The sequence below is a fragment of the Magallana gigas genome, chromosome 8, assembly GCF_963853765.1.
Source record: "Magallana gigas chromosome 8, xbMagGiga1.1, whole genome shotgun sequence".
In the NCBI taxonomy this organism is placed as follows: Eukaryota; Metazoa; Mollusca; class Bivalvia; order Ostreida; family Ostreidae; genus Magallana; species Magallana gigas.
In genome coordinates, this window is record NC_088860.1 from 17,288,558 (window position 1) to 17,309,026 (window position 20,469).

General features: G+C 35.5%; 2 protein-coding genes across 2 annotated transcripts; one reads left to right on the forward strand and one right to left on the reverse strand.

Annotated features, from left to right (window-relative positions):
* Nucleotides 1-1,805: 1,805 nt before the first annotated feature.
* LOC105329554 (poly [ADP-ribose] polymerase tankyrase-1) lies at nt 1,806-15,903 on the reverse strand. Its single transcript, XM_020067753.3, has 26 exons — nt 15,679-15,903; nt 13,262-13,486; nt 11,553-11,648; nt 10,345-10,457; nt 9,397-9,491; nt 9,209-9,275; nt 8,801-9,103; nt 8,595-8,686; nt 8,418-8,496; nt 7,999-8,170; nt 7,457-7,536; nt 7,055-7,206; nt 6,861-6,927; nt 6,651-6,749; nt 6,445-6,538; nt 6,195-6,320; nt 5,833-5,942; nt 5,613-5,735; nt 5,223-5,288; nt 4,663-5,104; nt 4,460-4,551; nt 4,248-4,316; nt 3,946-4,129; nt 3,654-3,762; nt 3,091-3,247; nt 1,806-2,875 (listed from the first exon to the last, which is right to left on the reverse strand). Exons 1-26 carry the CDS (start codon nt 15,872-15,874, stop codon nt 2,789-2,791), a joined length of 3,495 nt encoding a protein of 1,164 aa, XP_019923312.3. The 5' UTR covers nt 15,875-15,903; the 3' UTR covers nt 1,806-2,788.
* Nucleotides 15,904-15,971: 68 nt separating this feature from the next.
* LOC117690426 (trans-1,2-dihydrobenzene-1,2-diol dehydrogenase-like) lies at nt 15,972-20,430 on the forward strand. The gene is made up of 5 exons (XM_066070384.1): nt 15,972-16,039; nt 19,007-19,103; nt 19,257-19,368; nt 19,806-19,969; nt 20,294-20,430. The coding sequence occupies exons 2-4, from the start codon at nt 19,014-19,016 to the stop codon at nt 19,931-19,933; spliced, it is 330 nt and encodes a 109-aa protein (XP_065926456.1). The 5' UTR covers nt 15,972-16,039; nt 19,007-19,013; the 3' UTR covers nt 19,934-19,969; nt 20,294-20,430.
* Nucleotides 20,431-20,469: the final 39 nt, after the last annotated feature.

The window sequence follows — 20,469 nt, forward strand, 5'->3', positions numbered from 1 at the left end:
GTCGGATCCCCTCTCCTGGAAAATTAAAATTTAATGAATTCACGTAAATTTACCGAAAAGAGGCCTCAACCCTCCCCCCCCCCCCCCCCCCTGTAAACATTTCTGGGTCCGCACACGCCAAATTGACAATATTGAATTTAAAGGATTCGTACATAAAATGCATCGATGCAGCAATTTGCATTCGCACAGAGCACAGGGACATCTTATCTGCTCTGGTCTCTGTGACATATAATAATATACATGTATAAATAATACATATACATGTATATGGCGTATATAGCAGAGCGGGTAAGATGCTTCTGGGCCCAGAGTCTGTTCGCCAAAATATTCGTTCGCATTAGATTCAACAAAGATTGTATAGAACTAAATAAAAAAGAGAGAGGTTATGATGTCCATAATTTATACATGCAGAATTTAGGATTTAAAAAAATTTATTTCTACTCTGTCGTAAAATCAAAATTGTAATATACATGTATATATAGAAATCAGCCATGTAAAAATTGATATGCTAGTACATGTAGTACCATGAAATCGTATGTTTTGGGGTTTTTGCCTCATTCTTTTTCATAGATATCGTAATGCATTGCGATACTTCTACTCTGGCTTTGGCGATATATACATATTGAACTGCATTTGTACACAGTTAGTAACAAATAAGTGAAAATGGATGCTATTAAAATTCAAATTAAATTGAAAAATAATAACAAAAGGTACCACAATATGATTAGAAGCGGTAAATTTTAAGATATATTAAAATGGTGCAACTAAAGTATATATATAAAACAAGCGCTGACGAAATCTATCATACAAGAGGCATTTAAATATAATTATTTTGTATGAATGTACTGAAAAAGATATCGTGTATTTTTATTAAAATCTTCAAACGTTATAGCGCTTGCATATTGCACAGATTTTGCAAGAGCAATATTCCCAATATCATCCTTTTTGTGTTAACCCAATGTCTCAAATATGACCATACTTTTATACGGATGTCTTTAAAATAAACCTCAATACTCTTACATTTACATCTTCCGCAAAATGACACAGGGGAGTGAGGTTCAAGTGGGGGGATGTTCAAAATCTGATCTTCACTTGACCCATTTCTCCGAATTGATCTGAATTCAACGCAGATAAACGAAATTCCGGTAGGTGTTTCACTCCCACTAGGCACTCAACATTACCGCATAGAACATGTAAAAAGAAGTCCAAATAGAAAACCCAGCACATTGATCTGTGATAAAGTATATAAATCTTTGCCCAGCTGTCGCATAGTCTCAAACGATTTATCCCAAGTACAAATACAATACACTTGGGGGGGGGGGGGGGATTTCAATACAACTTATACCTTACAACGAGCTTGTGACTCATGGTGTCAACACGCATTTTTTTTTTATTATACTAGTAAGAGGTCGTTAATGCAAAAGATCTTTGTCTTCAAACTGTTACGAAAAGGGGTATCAGTCAATCTATATGCCAGTATTTACTTCTTATCAATACTAGTACTTTATAGGGGTTATTTTTACCCCGTGTAATCTTCGCCCTTCTACACTTGCAAACAGTTTCACCCTCTCTGGAATTCGCCCAGAGACAGTTTTTTGTTTAAAAAGAGATCATATGAGGCATTGCAAATAGCCAAGTCTCAAATTTGCCCGCTGACAAGGACAAAAGTGGTGAAAATAAAACAGGGGGCCAAAACTTACTTGCATACAATATTTTATAGAACACAAGGATAGCATTCAACGGTAAAAGGTTCAGTGGGTGTATCATTATCAGTTGTACTAGGCAAACAGAAATTAAACAACGGCTTATCTTTCTTCATGGCTTTATTTAGACACGTGGTTTTGCGAATACAGACATGAGAGGACACAGAATTCTGACAGACTACACACAGCAATATTCACAAAGTATATCTACAAATGTACAGGTATTAAATAACAGCTTCCCGGTCAGTATCCGTTACATTACAGTCAGTTTCCATTCCATACAAAGTACTTAGAATGAGATTCTCATTTGGTTGTCACATAAAATATCTACTGTAAAACACGAACTTAAAAAGAAATTGTCAGAAGTTTTGTACTGGATAAGATCAATCTAAAAATATTTTTATTTTTTTTAATAAAACATAAAATCCTCTAAATCAATAATGCGAAAGCATGATCTTATGATTAAAATTTTGAAATCAAAACACCTTAAAAATCATATTCAAGGTCCAAATTAAATAAGTTTTCAACTAATTATTCTGCCATTAATGAACCAAAACAGGTACCTAAAACTCATGCATCTTGCATAGTTCTGTAACAACACTAATGTATGGCACTCAAAATACTTTTTCAAAGGAAAAAATACCCCAAAGAATGAATAATTTCTTTGATTATTTAGCACACCTATCAAATTTGGATAAATTTATTTTCACAACCAGGCAAGAATTGACATCAACTTTGAAAACAAAAAAATATCTGGTTTAGACTCGGATGTATGCACGTAATGATTTATCATGACTAAATTTGTCAGATCGTGTAACAAGATGTTTTTCATATCTATTAACAAGAAGTTTCCATGTGCCGAGCTCAGTTTGGGTCATCGTCAACACAGAATTATTGTCCAAATTCAACTGTTAAAATGATCCAAAACTTCCACAGGGACATTGCCACTCCCTTCTTTGCCATTTTCTACTGTCTCTATCAGTACTGACATCAGAACGGGGAGCGAGACAAGGAAATCATATGGTTAGTGCCAATTTTCTGGGCAGGTTGGTATCTCTTGGTTGAGTGGTCAACTGTTTTGGTGGTTAGGATTTCTTGGGGGTTGGAGCTGCAGAATTATCGGGGGACTCTGGTTTACAGATCTGGAAGGTGATCAGGTACTCTGGATATGCCTGAATATAAAAATAACATATTAGTTATATTAAAATAATATATAACATAATACATTTAATCTAAATTGTGTGGATAATCAATTCAAATTCATATACTTTGTTCAGTTAGAAAATGCAGAAAAATAAACAAAACAAGTTGTTAAGACTAATTTGCTTGTTGACTATAATAAAGCATTTGCAGAGATGCGTTTAGAGAAATTAACAATGGTATTTACCTGTTCTCCTCTATACACAACATACTCGGGGAACATTAGCCCACCACTGCTGGGGCGCCCAATGATGGAGTGATGGCCTGGTGGAGCGTGGGCCATCTTTATTGCACTAAACTGTAGGAAGGACTTGCCAAGTGTCACCCGACATAGGATCAGCTGTCTGCAAAGTCAAAAACATAAAACATCAGATCCTAAACAAAATCCCATCTCAATGACTGGAGCAGTAAACTGTACTGATTGAGCTAAAAATAATATCTATATTCAGTTTCTCTGGCACTGCCACTTCAGGTTAAATGCATCTGCATTGGGTAACTTTATGGTCATCTCTTAAAGGGGAATAACTCATTTCGTCCATCTTAAAACCCCCTTTTTAATAATTATCAAAACTAAATAACCCCCCCCCCCCCCCACAAAAATATGTTTTGAAATTTGATGCCTTAGAAATTTAATATCCTTTTGACCTGGTCGGGATCTAATAAGAAGAAAACATCACATTATAATTTTACATTTCACAAAAAGAAGGCTTAATATTGTATTTATTTTTTTTAAACAAAATTACAATTTACCTGTGACAAATATAACAGGATCTGTCTTTATGGGCAGGGCATCCTGTCCCTCCCCCTATGCCATAGACATACTGGTTGCTCTTGGACGAATTCTCAGCAAAATAAATACCTTTAGGAAAGAAATCACCTTAACAGATGAACTAGAAATAAATTAATTAAATCTACAGGGAAAAAAAAGAAATTTTTTCCAGTTTTTTTTAATGCAAATAACTTCAAATCTATGTTTAGTATATTGATTACTTATTACCAAGTAATATTTCTTAATAAATACATGAGTCAATTCAAATCTAACCTGCTCCAAACATTCCACCAATGTAGGCATGTCTCTCATCGAAGCCTTTGTGTACAATGGCATTGATAAAGGGAGAGCCATGAAACAGTAGTCGCTCATTGTCGTGGCCGTGATTCTCTTCTGCCACCTCTTTTCGTCGGTGACAGTATTTACCCCATAATCGTTTGTTGCTGATTTTTTGGATCTGTGAAATATGAATCGGGCAAAATTCTCAAAATAATATCAAACATGCTCTCCCGTTTTATATCAGTGAATTTTGAAAAGCAAAAATTTAATTGGATAATCTTTTTTTGTCAACTGACCTTAGATATATTATATCTATTAAATAATCCTCCTACGTTGTCCTTGTGCTCTCGAAGAGTGCTCTGCATCTGAAAAGATGATTTCCAATTCAATTTCAGAAAAGAAATATTATATCCTGGCATATGAAGAGAAAAAACCTTGAATTACCAAAACTTTACCACGTCTTATTAACTATGGACCAAGGAAACAGACAATAGACATATGTGGTTACCTGTTCATCGACAGAGATGTACTCCGGGTCATCTGTAGTCAGATCAACTAGCACTGTTCCTTGTGTTGGCACTGCAGGCAATGAAGCTGACGCTGAAACAAAACACACCCAAATTAATAAAAACTCTACCAGTGAAATACTTTTTCACAGAACATTCAATTATTGTTTGAGCATGTCCATAACTTTACTCTGTTCAGTCTTACCTTTGCTGGCTGCTAACTTTTCTAGTCCCTTCATAATTTTGTGTCGGTGTCCATAAGCGTTAATTCCCACTTCCTTCAACTCGTCGTGTCCCATTTCAACAAGAATGTCCATACTAATTTGTTCCTTTTCAAACACACACACAAGCTGTTCTAATCCCACACTGTTCAGGAATGCAGACACACTCATACTGTCTATTCCCCGTTCACCCTCTGCCATGGTGCGCTCCATGTTACACCCTTCCGCGCCCATCGACATTGAGGCCCCAGCGGCTGAGGTGCCAGAGGTTCCGGCCGCGACCCCAAGGTCCGAGGCATTAAACGTTAAACTGTTGTTAGAGCTGGCATCACTTGTGTTACCCAAGTTAATACTGGATTTTGTGAGAGAGGGAGGTTGAACAGCAGGGGGCATTGCGTCTTGTAGTAAAGCATGTACATCATCAGCCTACAATACAGGAAATAATTCCATGTAACACATCTCTTTTGAATGCTTATTTTAAAATTACAGTGTATCTGCAAGTTTAAATCAGATATTACATTGATAAACAGGCATATCTACTTACAGTGGCCAAATCCAAAGGTGTGTGACCTTCTTGGTTTTTCATGGTAGGGTCAGCTCCATGAGCCAGCTAGAATTAAAATGTAAAATTCTGTAGTACAGTGTATGTGTAAGTGTGTCTTTTAAAGAATTAACTACATAGCATACATAGAGTATTCAAAAGTAGAAAAACCAGCAGATTTCTTCCTGAATGATCCAGGGTTGTCTAAAAAAAATTGAAGTAGAAGGAAGAAATAAAAAAGTAGAAGGGGGGTCTGAGGGTCTAGCTTACAGGTAGACTGTGTTAGAAATGCAATAATAGCGGGGTAATTATGCCATTTTTGGCAGGAGAATTCCCACCCCCGGTCTTAGAGACAACCCTGCTGAATCTACATGAAATAAATCTGTATCTTACCAGTAAAGAGCACAACTGTGTTCTGCCCTTCTGAGCAGCTTCATGTAGAGGGGTAAATCCCCACCTGTCCACCGCATTCACACAGGTGTTGAACTTGATCAACAGGGCTGCAATATCCACATGCTGAAAAACACAGAAAGCATATCCAAATAAGATTAACTCCCATAAAAAAATTATGGTCCACATGTTCATAAATGTATCAAACTTGAAATGTTCTTACCCCATAAGATGAGGCATTGTGGAGTGGGATCAGACCCCCTTTGTCCTGGGCGTTGACATCAGCACCATTTTCTAACAAGAACTCTGCTACTTCTACATTGTTATATCCAGCTGGAAGAAACATATTTACAAACATACGTTAGGAAGTGCTTATATCAGTGGGCCTTGGGTCTACACAAGCAATGGGTAAACATATGTAACATAGATTCTGTGACTTTTCACAATGCATGTACTCTACAATGAATCCTGTCCTTAAGAACAATGTCACTTTGAGTTTGATAAAACTTTGAACTTAACAAGTCATCTTCCAATCATATTAACCTTCAAAATCAAGTATGACATTATCAGAAACAGAATTAATACCTGCTAAATGCAGTGGTGTGGAATTTCTGCCTTGTGTATCCCTACAGTTTATGTTCTCTTGTGATGCTAATTTTTGAACTCGGGCTAGATTTCCCTTTTTGGCAGCCTCTAGTAAAGCAGCATCCCCTAAAATAAAATCAAACAACACCATGGTATAAATTCATTTCTTGATCTATCTGTATCTAGATCTAATTGTATGGTTAATGTTTACTTTTTTTTATCTTGATGTGTAAATTGTAGATGTTTTTACCTCTGAGAAGGTCTGCCACATCCTGATCGCCCTCTTTGACTAGATCCAAAGGTGTGTTACCGTCCCGGTTCTTTTTGTTTGGGTCAGCACCATGCTAAAATACATCGGACAGTGGTTATATATCTACATCTGTGAACGTGCATCAGATCAAGACATGCCAAACAGTAGCTAAAAGATAAAACCTTTTTTACAAACAAAGCACTTACTTTTAACAATAATTTACAGATTTCAAATTTCCCTTTGGCAGCAGCTTCATGTAATGGGGTAAACTTCCAGAGATCTGCCACATTTACACAAGCACCATGCTGAAAAACACATAAGATGACAATGCTAGTATTCTCACACTTGAATAACCACATACATGGCATTTGTACCATACATTTTATATTCTTTAAACATTATTGAAAAAAGAATACCTTTATTAAGAGTTCTGTGACTTCAAAATGACCATAACTGCAGGCATTGTGAAGTGGGACCAAACCACTGAAAAGAATAATGTTACATAGAATAACTTCTCTGTCTAAACAACCTATAAAGCAACACACAACTCAAAGTAAATCTACAGGCAAGTACACTGTACACACAGTTAGGTGTGCGATCGGTGACTCACCCCTTGTCCTTGGCGTGAACGTCGGCCCCGTGCTGTAGTAAATACTCCACCACCACCACTCGGTTGTATCCCGCGGCAAAGTGGAGGGGGGTGGAGTGTCGTCCATCCAGATCACGACAGTTCACCGAGTGAGGATTCTGGGATATCAGTTTCTACAAATAACAATTGAATACATTAATCAGATGTGTATCTAATTTCTACAAAGTGCACAAATTCTTCGATATAAGGTAACAGAAATTCTAATGAACATTAAATACTAGTCTACAACACAAAAATTATTCAGATGTGACTCATTTGTAATCTCTATGGAGCACAAAAATTCTTAGTTCAGAGGTAATAGATTTTCTAATGGGTGTAAAAAAAAATTCTTAGCAAAAGACATGATGGTTGCACTGAACAGACCTTGACTACTTCCATGTCTCCAGCTTTGGCTGCTTCCAACAGCTGAATATCAACGTCTGTTCCTCCTACCGGTGGGTCCTCTGTAAACAACAATACAAACAGTTACTATCATCCTAAACATCAATGTTAACAAAAATAACACTGCAAAACAACTACCGCTTACAGTGTTGAGTACATAAGAATATAAAAAATTATGTTTCCTTTCCATGTACTGAAGAGGCAAAAAATTTTCGTTGAGGATTTAATTTCATTATTTTCGTAAGCAGTATTAATCGGCAAAATTAAATCCATGACATATTTTAACCCAAGTATTTATAATTACAGAGTTGGTATCCATTTTATAGATTACATTATCACAAAAGTTGGTATCCATTTTATAGATTACTTTAACACAAAATTATATCTCAACAAAGTTTAATTTGGCTTAAAAACAAAGAAAATTTAACCCAACAAATCTGCTTCTAAAGTATTTCAATTTATTTTAATGTATTTTTTTACCCATTTATATGTTTTATACATTTCTAGTGAGCTCTGTATATTACCTTTGAGCATTTTCTGGATATTTTCTGTGGCTAGCTGGGCAGCAGTGTATCCTTGTAATGAGACAATAGAGGAGTCCACTCCGTAGGACATGAGAAGTCGACATGCCTGCATGTTTCCTTGCTGGGCTACTCTGTGTAAGGCAGTCTGTCCTAAACCATCTAGTGCATTCACCTATGGGGTAAAATCAAGCCATATGAAATGTATGGAGAGGATGGATATTTCAAACATTTTTCTGACACAATTTCACGCTGAACATTTACAAAATAAATAAAAAAATCACACATGAAATGCAAGCATATTAAGCATACTTTGAAGTGCAAAAAATCAATTTAACTTCACTAATTTATAAAGAAATGATAGAAATGTAAGTAATTTTTACAATGCATCTTTTAAATTGACTGGTAAAATAAGTCCCTACCTTGGCACCGTGTTTCAGTAAAACGTCCATCACATCATAGTGAGCTTTGTCAGCAGCTATGTGGAGAGCAGTTACGTATCTGTAAAACAGTAAGGTACAAATTTTCAAAAAATCACAAAAATCATTTCGCAAAATGTAATTCAATTACAATGTTACAGTATTCCATAAGACACCTACTCTTTGTTTTTGTCGTTGAGGTTTGCTCCTTTCCTTATCAGAGCTTCAACAACTTGCTTTCTCTTTGGGAAAGGTGATGCAGCTGCACAGTGCTATAAAACAGAAGTTATTTAATTATTATTTTGAACTTTATCAGTTTGTGTGCCTAAAAAATACCATAACTCAATATGTAGCTCTCTATTGAACTATGCTATAATGACACCTACCAGAGCTGTGTCCCCAGAGTATGGATGCTTAAAGTTGACTACTTCCAGGTATTTCTTCACTCGGGCTACATCCGCCTGTCGGCATCCTTCTAGCAGTGAATGACCTTTGAACTCCTGTTGGAGTCGTTCCTGGAGCTCTCGGGTGGGAGCAACGTCAATAGCACTCTTTGAATGGCAGTTAACCAGTGTTGGGTCAGCCCCGTGCGCTAGAAGAAGCGAACAAACTTCTACTCGGGATTTGGAGGCAGCCTCATGCAAGGGAGTGAACTGCCATAGGTCCATTGCATTCACGCTGGCTCCAGCCTAAATTTTTTAAAAAGATAATTATGATGAGAAGATATCAGTATTTACAGTTCTTTATTTGAGCTATTTTAAATAGAATATATATATATAAAGACCATATTGTACCTTAAGTAACATTTCAGTAACTTCAAAATGTCCATATGAACAAGCATTATGAAGTGGAACAAGTCCCCTGAAAAGAAAAAATAAAGTCCAGAAAATAAGTTACATGCAAGAAGAACAATTTAAATATGTTACTGAACTTTCAAGCAGTGATTTTATTTTCTTCATTAAATAAGTACAAGTAGCTATACCCTTTGTCTTTAGCATGAACATCAGCTCCATGCTGTAACAGCAGTTGTACAATTCGAGTTCTGTTATAACCAGCAGCTAGGTGTAGTGGTGTGGACTGAAAAAATAACATCAATATTGCTAATGTAAATCCATATTCATCATAGTTAATGTTATTAACAATTAAACTGTTTAGTGCTACATGAACATTTTCATACGATGCCATTACTCTCCCTTCCCCCACATCATGTTGATATTTATCATGAACTTATAAAACAGTCATTTTAAAGTATTTGTATATTGTACTAAATAATCTTTAAATACTTCCAAGCATAACAACAATTTTTAAAACCAATTTATTTTAAAAGCTGGTTTTTTTTTTCATTTTATAAAAACATTTCTCCCATAAAAATAGCATCAACTATATTCAAATCAACATAAATCAAGACCTTAATAATGATTGACAAGCACAAAAAACAACCTAGTAATTTTCACCCCATGACAACACTAATTAATTCTGATGTGTGCTATACATCATGCCTGCTTTCTATGCAGTCTAAATAATTAATTTTCTTTATTTCTGATCCAGTGACAGTTGTCAGTTTTGAGTGAATTTGTAGACAGATGTCTGAAGGTTTATAGATTGGATATCTGTCAAACCCTGTCCAACATAACATGTACTGTGTCACCCAGGTGAAAGGAAAACATGAAAGTTACAACTCCGACTAACATGCCTAAGTCAACACAGATTACTCAACAGAATGGGGCCCTGTGTATCTATACTGATACATACATTGACAGCTGGAGCATGCTACTGTTGTCAGTTAATTTTGTTGACCCAAGTCTGTCACAGACTGAACTCAATACAAGCCATCAGATTAACTTTCAATTTACCTGGAGATAGTTATCAAATGCAAAACAAGAGAGATAAGAGAGACATATGCTGAGATTTTTAATGAGTGGGTACCTACCTTTCTCCCATCACTGGCGTGACAGTTAACATTGAGAGGGGTCAGTAGGGACATCAACTTATCCTCATTTCCACTGCGGGCTGCTTCCAGCAACTCATCTTTCTTGTATTCTCCTGTAAATATTTTGGGTACAAGAATAAATGATTTGGTTTTCATTAATAGTTAATCCAAAGATATTCAAAGATGTTGATTTTTTGATTTAAAAAAATGCAATTCTCTCTATCCAGACCTTTTATTTTCATGTTTTATGTTTTTTATCTTCAGAGCATGATGTGGTTTTATGATATGAGGTAGAATTCTTTGGCTGGGAAGTGTATATCTATAAATATGACTTGGTTAATCTTTTTGTGTACTAGCTCTCATACTGTGGAGAGACTAAATCATAAATCTAATAGTCCTACTGATGAGCAGGGACTATAAACCCTGTTCTCTGGGTGTCAGGCTCTGGGGCTGGGGGCCATCCCCACACCCCAGGTGTGACAATAACATCCCAATTCCTACCACCTCCTGCCAGGTGAGGCCCCAGGGCCCTGTTGGACACTGGTCAATGAGGGATTAGAATTGACATTGTTATTGGTCAATTAAAAGACAATCACCACATAATCTAGGACCATTTATCTCCCTGTCTGCCTAACAGGAGCAAGGTGCCAGGGAGAAGAATGGGCTGACACTTCCTGGGGTACAACAATAAAAGCTCATTTGGTGGCATTGTAAAAAATGTTCCCTGAATCTGGAAATTGACATGTGGATTTGAAAATTGCCCATAAAAAGTTAAAATATGTCGCAGTCAAATTGATCATTTTGACCCTGCATAGTAATCTGTCATGATCTATATAATGCAATATTGTGACACACAGTTAATAGTTATTTTCAAGTATGTATTTTTCCCCTTTTCTTTGCATTACATATTTAAAAAAAAACTTCTGAAAGCAAACAGCTTGTACATGTTTTTTTTTTATGAAAACAGCTTACTTTTTATTGACTCAATATGGCATTATTATATTCTGGTTGACAGATGTCAGATTCTTTTATTCATATCTAAATATGAATCAAATCCTACCTTGAAACCCTGGAAGAATGTGCATTATGCAATTGCTTTTTCATACATAAATTAGCAATTGATTAAATCAATTAACCCTGTCTAACTTTTACATTATGATTATTTATATTAGTTTGATTGAATTCAGTTTGATTCTGGTCTTACTCACCGGTAAGTACAGCCTTGGCGGAGGGATCAGCCAGGTCCAGGGCCGTCTTTCCGTCGGTGTTCCGGATGTTTGGATCAGCGCAGTGCTGCAGCAAAACTGTGGAGGCAACAGTACAGTTAGCATTGACAGGGTGGATACAGGAGATCTCAGAGAGACTGATATCCAGGATACTGCCCTGAGTATCTGGGCGATCCTGGAGTTTGTTTCTGGGCATTGTTCCTCTTTTCACATTCGATCACATAATACAACAAACAGTCGGTTGAAGTGGCCAGTTACACTAAAATCTGTGGTAATCTCCAAGACAGACACTTAAAGGGATTCTATGCTCTTTAATCTACTACTCCATAAACACACTGTCTAATCCAGGATTAATTCACATGTAAAACCAGTCACAGCTAAAACCTACTTCCTTTTTGAAAGCTTTTCTTAAAACAAGTAAAAATCTCTATAAAATTCTCCTTTCCTCTGCAAGTTTCTTCTACTAATGAAGTCTACTATCACTGATCATCTGTGTATGGGCAGCAGATGTGTACAGTGTGTAATTCAGCAAGACCAGTAGTCTCTAGAGGACAGTCATGTGACTTCTCTGGAGGATTGTAAAACTACTCAAGACCCCATAAACCTTCTATTGTTTACATTACATGATCTTGTGTAAAAGAAGTTGTACTTCACAATTAGCCAGGAAAAAACAACTCAGCTGCCAAGTGACACTGGACGCCTGAGGGACCACAGTGAAAGCTAGCCCTGAATACATGGTCACACTTGATTGGCCATACAGGTAACCACTTATCTGGACACACAAATTCACACCTCCACCTATACCCCAGGTAAATGCTGTGTTATATATAAGAAAACACCAATAAAACAGTGATAAACAAGTTGTAGACTTGCAGCAACTTCTCATAAATGAATCATTCTAGGTCATGGGTGCTGGAAATGCTTTTAATTAGGCCACAAAATCACAGCATCATCAATTGGTAAATCACCAAAATCAGATCACTTACAGGAAACAGCATGTGTGCTTCATTAGGAGGAGATAAGTATGTGTACTCAACAATTAATGGCCCTGATTCTGTTTCCTTGTTAGAATCACTAACCAGACCTCCATACTGCAAACTCTTACTTCCTTTTGTACCCAATACAATCACTAAGACAATAGCTGGTTCTGACATAGAAAGCTATTTTCATTGGAGATTTTCTAAATAAAGCTGCATTTGTTTTAAATATGGATGTGTACCAGTATGCATTGTATTTATGATGCATCTGTTAATTTCTAAATTAGGCATGACATTTGTACAAAGGTCTTTTGAATATAGGACATAACTCAACCCTATTCTAATAAGGGTGAAAATATCTTGTTTTTTGACTTTGCAAACACTGTGTTTGAAAAAAATCTATTGAACTCGTCTTTAATTCAGCATGATCATCAATCAAACTTGCTTGTTTTTCCAGCAATAGAACAGCCTTTACAATACTTGTAGGGTTGTTATCTTGTCATTTCATATTTAAGCCGTATTTCAAATGCTTACAAAACCAGGTTTTCTGGTTTTCATAACTTTTCTGGCAAAACTTTAAGAATGCAATTCAGATAATCCGCTTATCAATTCCACAAAATCAAATAATTTTTGTTAAAAACAAATTCTTGGTCATATTTCCCAAAAATCTTCATCAAAATACATCAAGTGACTGACATTCAAAAAGAAACTCACCAATACAGACATCAATCTTCCCTTTGATAGCAGCCTCGTGTAGGGGGGTGTAGTTCCAGTTGTCTCGGGCATTGGCGTCCGCCCCACTCCTCAGTAGAAGCTGCACCACCTCGGCGTGCCCGAAGGAGCAGGCATTGTGTAGGGGGATCAGTCCCCCGTCATCCTTGGCATGGACACTTGCCCCACACTCCAATAAATGCTCTACCACATCCTTCCTCCCAAAACCTGGAGTCAAATAAAAGTTGTAAACATTAAAACCTTATAAAGACACAGCTTTTAACAATGACATGCAAAATTTACAATGGTGAAGAATAATCTATAATACACCAAAAGTCAAATTGAAATTTGTAAATATTTCCCCCAAATTATTAGAACATTTGCATTTTAATAAATTCCATTGAAATCATTTAATATCACAAAACTTTTAATTTAATTTAAACAACATTTTATTATGCAATATATCACATAAACGGATAGCAGGCATTGCCTATATAAATCCTCTCTGACATAAATTATATAACAAAACTTAATCTTCTTGTCCAGTCTTCATGCTTCCAAATAAAGTTTGAAAATCAGACAGGGGAAATTTTCTTCTTGACCATTAAAATCAGAACATTGATTAGATCTAATCACAGTGTTCAAAATGTTTTCAAAGAACAATTTAAGGATGGATGGAAGGTTGGAAAAAAGAGTAGTTTCTTATATAAATTTGGGGAAAAACAGAAAAGAATTACAGCTTTAAGCCTAAACAGGTACAAAAATTGAATTCCTAATCTTCAAAGCTTTCTGAACACACATAAAATCACAGTGAACATTATATGACACACAAAACCAGTCAAGTAATTGGCTAACTACTGCTGAGATATCCATGTCTGGATCATTGGAACTGCTGTTATTGACAGCTGTTACATGTTATTACTTATTCATAGGTAAATACCTGGACTTGCAAATTGTGACACTGAAATCCAAATAACATGTATGCAGCACCTATCAATATTGTTCAATAAAGAACAAAAGCCATTCAACCACAAAATAATATGCAGATATTGCAGATCAATACCAAATACTACAATAAATCTAGAAATCTTGCTCAGTATATATATTAATTTAATCTTATTTAATGGGGTATGAATTTGAAATGTACTGCCATTACCATTTTGAAGCAAATTAATACAAAAATCATCATGAATTAATTTTTCCTTGTTTCATTTTAAAGTCATCATCTAGATGATGTGACCTTGGCCTTGTAAAGTCACCTTAGGTCAGGGTCATCACACATGACACACCCTCAGGCCATGAGAAATGTTATGCTAAACAGGAGTCTACCAAGTGTGTTCTTTTTCAAAAAGCTTACAGACGTCAGGCAACAAAAAAAAGTGAAGATATTACTAAATCTCTCTTTCCTCTTGAGTTACTAAAATAAAGGTCATTTTCATTCTTTGTCCATCCTCTCCCCCCCCCCCCCCCCCCCCCAAATGGCTTGACAGATGGTCAAAACACTGAGGATATTCAACACACAATAATTGATTCTTACTGGAGACATAAGCTTTTCATTTGATGCAGAAAAAATCAAGAAATTAGATGAATTTTAAGAGTTAAAAATAAGAAAATTGATACTTTCATTTCCAGGAATGATAATATGTCCATTAGAACATCTGGGTTTCCATATGTAATTTAGGTTTGGTCAACAAACCTGTCAAAGTTATTTTTTGCTAAGCCAAAGTCATGCACAAGCTGGGACTAAGATATTATTTCAGCTAAATTTGGCGAAATAGGCCACCTTCGATACATGCATGTCAGATAAATTTTCAGTGAAAATCATAATTTCCGTAGGTCAAACCTACTTCAATTTTACACTGAAGCAGGTTGAAGCCTAGATATTGCTATAGTGTGTGATGTACCAATTAATTTTCAGGTCAAAGGCTTCAAGAATTTAATTTGGTAAAGTACAAATATCCAAGCATGTTGAATTTCATTAAAATTATCAAGAAAGCAATAACTAGCATTCTTACTGAGTGAAGATATAAAAAGACAAAACTGACATTATGTCTAAAAAAAAAGAATGTAAAAGTTGGCATGACAACCACTAGAACTTTAAGTAAGAAGATGTGTTATTTTCTTAGAGAGAATAACTGTAATGGAGACACAAATATTGATCTGACGCAATATAATCAAGGACACCAAAAGAACACAAACTTATGACGAACCAAATCTCTTTCTTCTTGTCAATTTTGAACATGTTGAAAAATTCTTAAACATCTGATCATTGATCGAAATTTATTCAAATACAATAGGAAAAATGGATCTGAATGACATCTTAAATCATTCTTCATGCAATATATGAACTTTAATGAATACTAAAACATAAACAAACACAAAATCAAAACAAAGCTTAATTAATTTGACGTCATCCATACCAGCTGCAAAATGAAGTGGAGATGACTTTCTTCCCGCTGTATCTTTCGCATTGACATTATGGTGGTTCACCAGTTTCTTTACTTTGTTAAGATCTCCGTTTCTACAAGCTTCAAACAGATCCCTGCCTGGATCATTGGCATGAGAAGGAGACGACGATTCGTTTTGAAGCAACGATCGTCTAGTCGCCATTTTCATTCATCTCCTCACGCGAAATATCGGCCAAAAACGAGATTTGAAAATTTGAAGACAAGCGTCGGAAGGATCCAGATTCGCAAACTCGGGGGTACTTATCAAAAGTCGATACCTACAAACTTGATCCACTGCTGTTTGAGTGTACATAATAGCAGTTTAATCTTTCTCGTAAGTGTCACTCTTTTTTAACATAGTAAAGATCGGTAAAATTGATTATGTTTCAAAACAGGCACGTAGCATCGATTTTGAAAGTGGGGGGGGGGGGGCAGACTCATCCAAAAAATCTTGACAAGCAAATAAAAAAAAATCTTCAAAATCCTAATGGGGGGGGGGGGGGGCTGGCGTAGTATATCTATAACTTATAACTTCGATTTCTCATACTCCCAAAAAAGTGGGGGGGGGGGGGGGCAACTCCATGATATTTAATTCAATTTTTACTGTGTAAATTTAAGAAAATTATTTGCTGCCAGAAAAAGTGGGGGGGGGGGGGGTGGCTGATGCTACGTGCCTGCAAAATGACATACGCATTTATGGAAGGGAATCATTTATTGTTGAATTTAGAACGTTCTTTTGCACATACAACGTAAACAACTATTATATAGTGCAAGGGCAACTATACAGTGCATATATGCTGATAGTGCTTCGGTCTGCGTTCAAGATTGTAACTAGTAGCCTAGCTGCTAGCTTTGATAGTCTATTGGAACGTTTACATTACATTAATGCTGTAATTGCTGTTATATTGCTAAGCTATATCATTCAAGATCATATATATATATAGCAGTTATTGAAAGCTATTCAGTAGAGGTATACAGGTGAATATAGCTGCTACAATCCTGGAATGTATCCTAGATCGTAGCATCTAACTTAGTTGCTAGGTCGTAGATATCTAGGTCTATTGAACGGACTGCTAGTTTAGCTGCTATGTCTCTGATTCGAATTAAGTTAGATATTTATTTAACAAAGACTTAATTAATACATCAACATTATTTATATTTCCAGCGGATGTATACTTGTTAAATTCATAATAATTTATAGGATGAACAATTAAATTATTAGAATAGATTTAACTTTTGTTACAAAGTGGTAACTATATTAAGATGTGGCTTGAATTTGATGCTTAATTAGCATTAAAAATTAAGGCAATGAATATCTTGGTTAGCTTACTGTTCAACAGGATGACTGCTTATAATACACGCAACTAGCAGCTACGATCTTGAACGTAACCTGGTAAAGATGGTCATTGTAGTTTGAGACACTGATGGTGCTGTCCTATGAATAATGATTGAATGTCAACCAATATTAACTATTCTATATCACAAGCTAAAATATTGTAATATGTCTCTAATAGTTTGATACTAAAACGGCTGCTCTGCTTGATCGAGCTATTCAATGGGATATTTCTGATTTTGATTATAACTTTGCTTCATAAGTCATGCCTTTAATTGAGAAATGCGTATAGCACATTTATATCAAAATATCGTGAACAAAAAAATGGAATATTTTTTTGAAAAATATATGTTCCACTTTATATTAAAAAGAAACATGTTTGAAATCACAGATGCCCTAGCTGCCATCAATTTGAAAACAATAATGGACATAATTTAATTTGTAACATGTTGATGGTGACAGAAAGTTGCACTGTACGTAGCTTGATATCCAAAAGTCATCTTAGAACCAATCTTCATCTTCATGGATTTCTATCACAAATTCTCCACCAACTTGATATGATTTCTGAACTTAATCTAAGCACCACTTCTGGGTTTCTTAATTCCTTGAATGTATATCTAAGCAACATCTACTCCAGCGGAAATCAAGGTTTGGGTGGATGTGTCCATGGTATTAAGATCAGCTTCTACAGCAAAGTCCCATAAGGTGCGGGATTTGGTTGCAGAAGCAGTAATGGTTAGATATTTAGCTGCTTGTTCATATGGAAATATCTTTGGAGTAACAAAAGGACTTGGAGCAGTTGGAACAATGGCATCATGACTCTTGATGGTCTTTACTATATATAGGAACATAAGCAGGAACTGGTCCAGTGGGTTTCCTCCTCACCATTTCTGGAGTAACAGAGGATCGTGAACAGGATGTTAGAGTTGCCTACTATGTCAGAAAGACTCCCTGAATCCCATGTTTCCCACTCATGATCAGACTCACTTTCTGCTAGCTGGAAGTGGTTCCTGAATTTCCACTATGTTGTATTCTTTAGTGTCTCTGTATGTTACTTTCTTTGGTGGTGGCATAAACTCAAACATTTTCTGGCGAGGCTTCCGTCCACTCTTTATCACATGTTTCTCCCTGGAATTGACTAATTTCCATAATGCGCTCATTGCACACCAGAAAACATTGGTTCTCCTTCTAGTAATGGTCTATGTGTCTACCATTTACATAAAAGTATTGTTGCACAATACAATTATACATTTTAAAATCTTTTAATTTTTTTTTTTATATAAAATGATTATGAATTCGGTCAAAAAATAACATTTTAAATTTCCTTCAAGGGTTGGACAACTGTAGCCAATTTTAGTAATAGAAATACAATAGGTCATCTACACATGGTTAAAAAAAACCCACAAAAAATTCTACTTCCGGTAAGACATCTTAAATATCTCAGGTAGGTTTTTTTTTAATGCAAATTTCGCACCCTGGTCGTCTGTCACTTCTGGTTCTCACTCGAGGAGTTTTTGAAAAGTTTTTAAATTTTTTTGGAAACATTTTTCTCAGTGTGATGAACAGTTACATACCGTAGGTAAATATACTAAAAATATTTACTTATAATTTCTTTAATCACTTCTGTTTGTCCGTTTCCAGTCCCGAGACAAAGAATCTTTTTTTAACGAGATTTCATAACTGACAAAAATTTGAGCATCCAAACTTTCAGGAAAGACAGAACAATGTATGAAGATTTGTTTACTATGTTCTGTTTGATCCGGCATAACTTCTGTTCGTCACGTAAAGTACTCAAAAATTGACTTTTTGTCATTCTGCTTTGTTTTACTTATACATGAGGAATGGAAGACCTTTTTGTTGCTATAGCAACAAGAGTCTAGTTAATTATCATTTTCTTCAATTTTGAATTTGTGTTCATTTGTAGTACAAATGTAGAACTTAAAATAATTTTTTTCTTTATTTGGATAGGAACATAATGGTCCTTCGCTGGGGAATCTGTGGAGCAGGGTTGATTTGTAGTGATTTTGTGTCGGCATTGTTAGCTCCTCCCAGCAATGTTCATGAAGTAAATAAATAAGGTGTTTGTACATTGTATTATCATTAATGTTTATGAGACAATGAGGTTAATTTTTTTACTGTATTACAGTAATATCAGGACTATAGTGACAACTATTTTTAGCATTCTGCTTAATTTTTACATTCTTGATGATTGTTAAAGGTAGTTTGCGTTGGAGCAAGATCATTAGCTAGAGCCCAGGAATTTGCTGACAGGTTTGGTATCAAGAAAGCCTATGGCTCATATGAAGAGGTTGCCAGTGATCATTATGTTGGTAAGGTGTACCAGTAATCATACAAAATTTATGTTTGTTTAAACCCAATTGAAGATGATATGTTTTGTCTTCAAGAAAATAGCTCTTTTATTGGTAGAAATCGTCTTCTTCTTAAAGATATTAAGAAAATATTAATTTGTGAAATGTCAAACATGTTACTGTAAAAACAACTGCTTGGGTTTCATTTGGACATTTTGGCTCAGTTGAGCAATATGGCCCATGGGCCTCTTGATCCAAAATACCTTATATTTTGAAGAAACAAACAATTAGTTCAAGGTAAAGGTAAAAGTTTTGCTTACCCAATGAATAACAGATTACAGTCAAAATATTTCACATTTCTGCTAAACAGTATTAAATTTATTTGGCAGTTTTTCTTCATTGTAAATCAATATATGTTTTCTTTGCTGATATTCCAAAATCATACTTAATAATTATAGATGTTGTGTACATTGGGGTGATACACATTCACCATGTGAAGCTGTCCAAACAGATCCTAAAAGCAGGGAAAAATGTTCTGTGTGAGAAACCAGTAGCAGCTTGTCTGTCACAGATTCAGGAGGTCTAGCAAGTGGCCAAAGACTGCAAACGCTTCTTCATGGAGGTAAGGGGAAATTTTCTCTCAGTAGTTCTCTGTAAAGCGGAATTACATTGTATTTCTTGTGAATTAATTTTTGTTGCCAACCATATTTCATTGATAACATTTATAAAGGACATTTTCAGAATGGTTTATTTTGAAATATAAAAATTAAATCCCCTAGAAATCATATAAAATAACAAATCAATGAAATTTTAGCCCTGTGTAGATTTCTGCTTTTTCAGTATTTAAAGTTAACTTACCAGAGGGGGAGGAAGATGGTTTACAAACTTTTTAGATATAATATACATTTCAACATTTAAATTTATATCATGTTCACATTCTCTTTAGGCAATTTGGAGCAGGTGCTTTCCAATTTATCGTAAAATCAAGGAGGAGATTCATTTTGGAAACCTTGGGGAAATCCTGCATGTACAATGCCAGTTTTGTTTTCCTATGGTTAATTTAAATATGGATCGTGTTATAAAGCCTGAGTTAGGGGGAGGAGTTTTGCATGACTTAGGAAT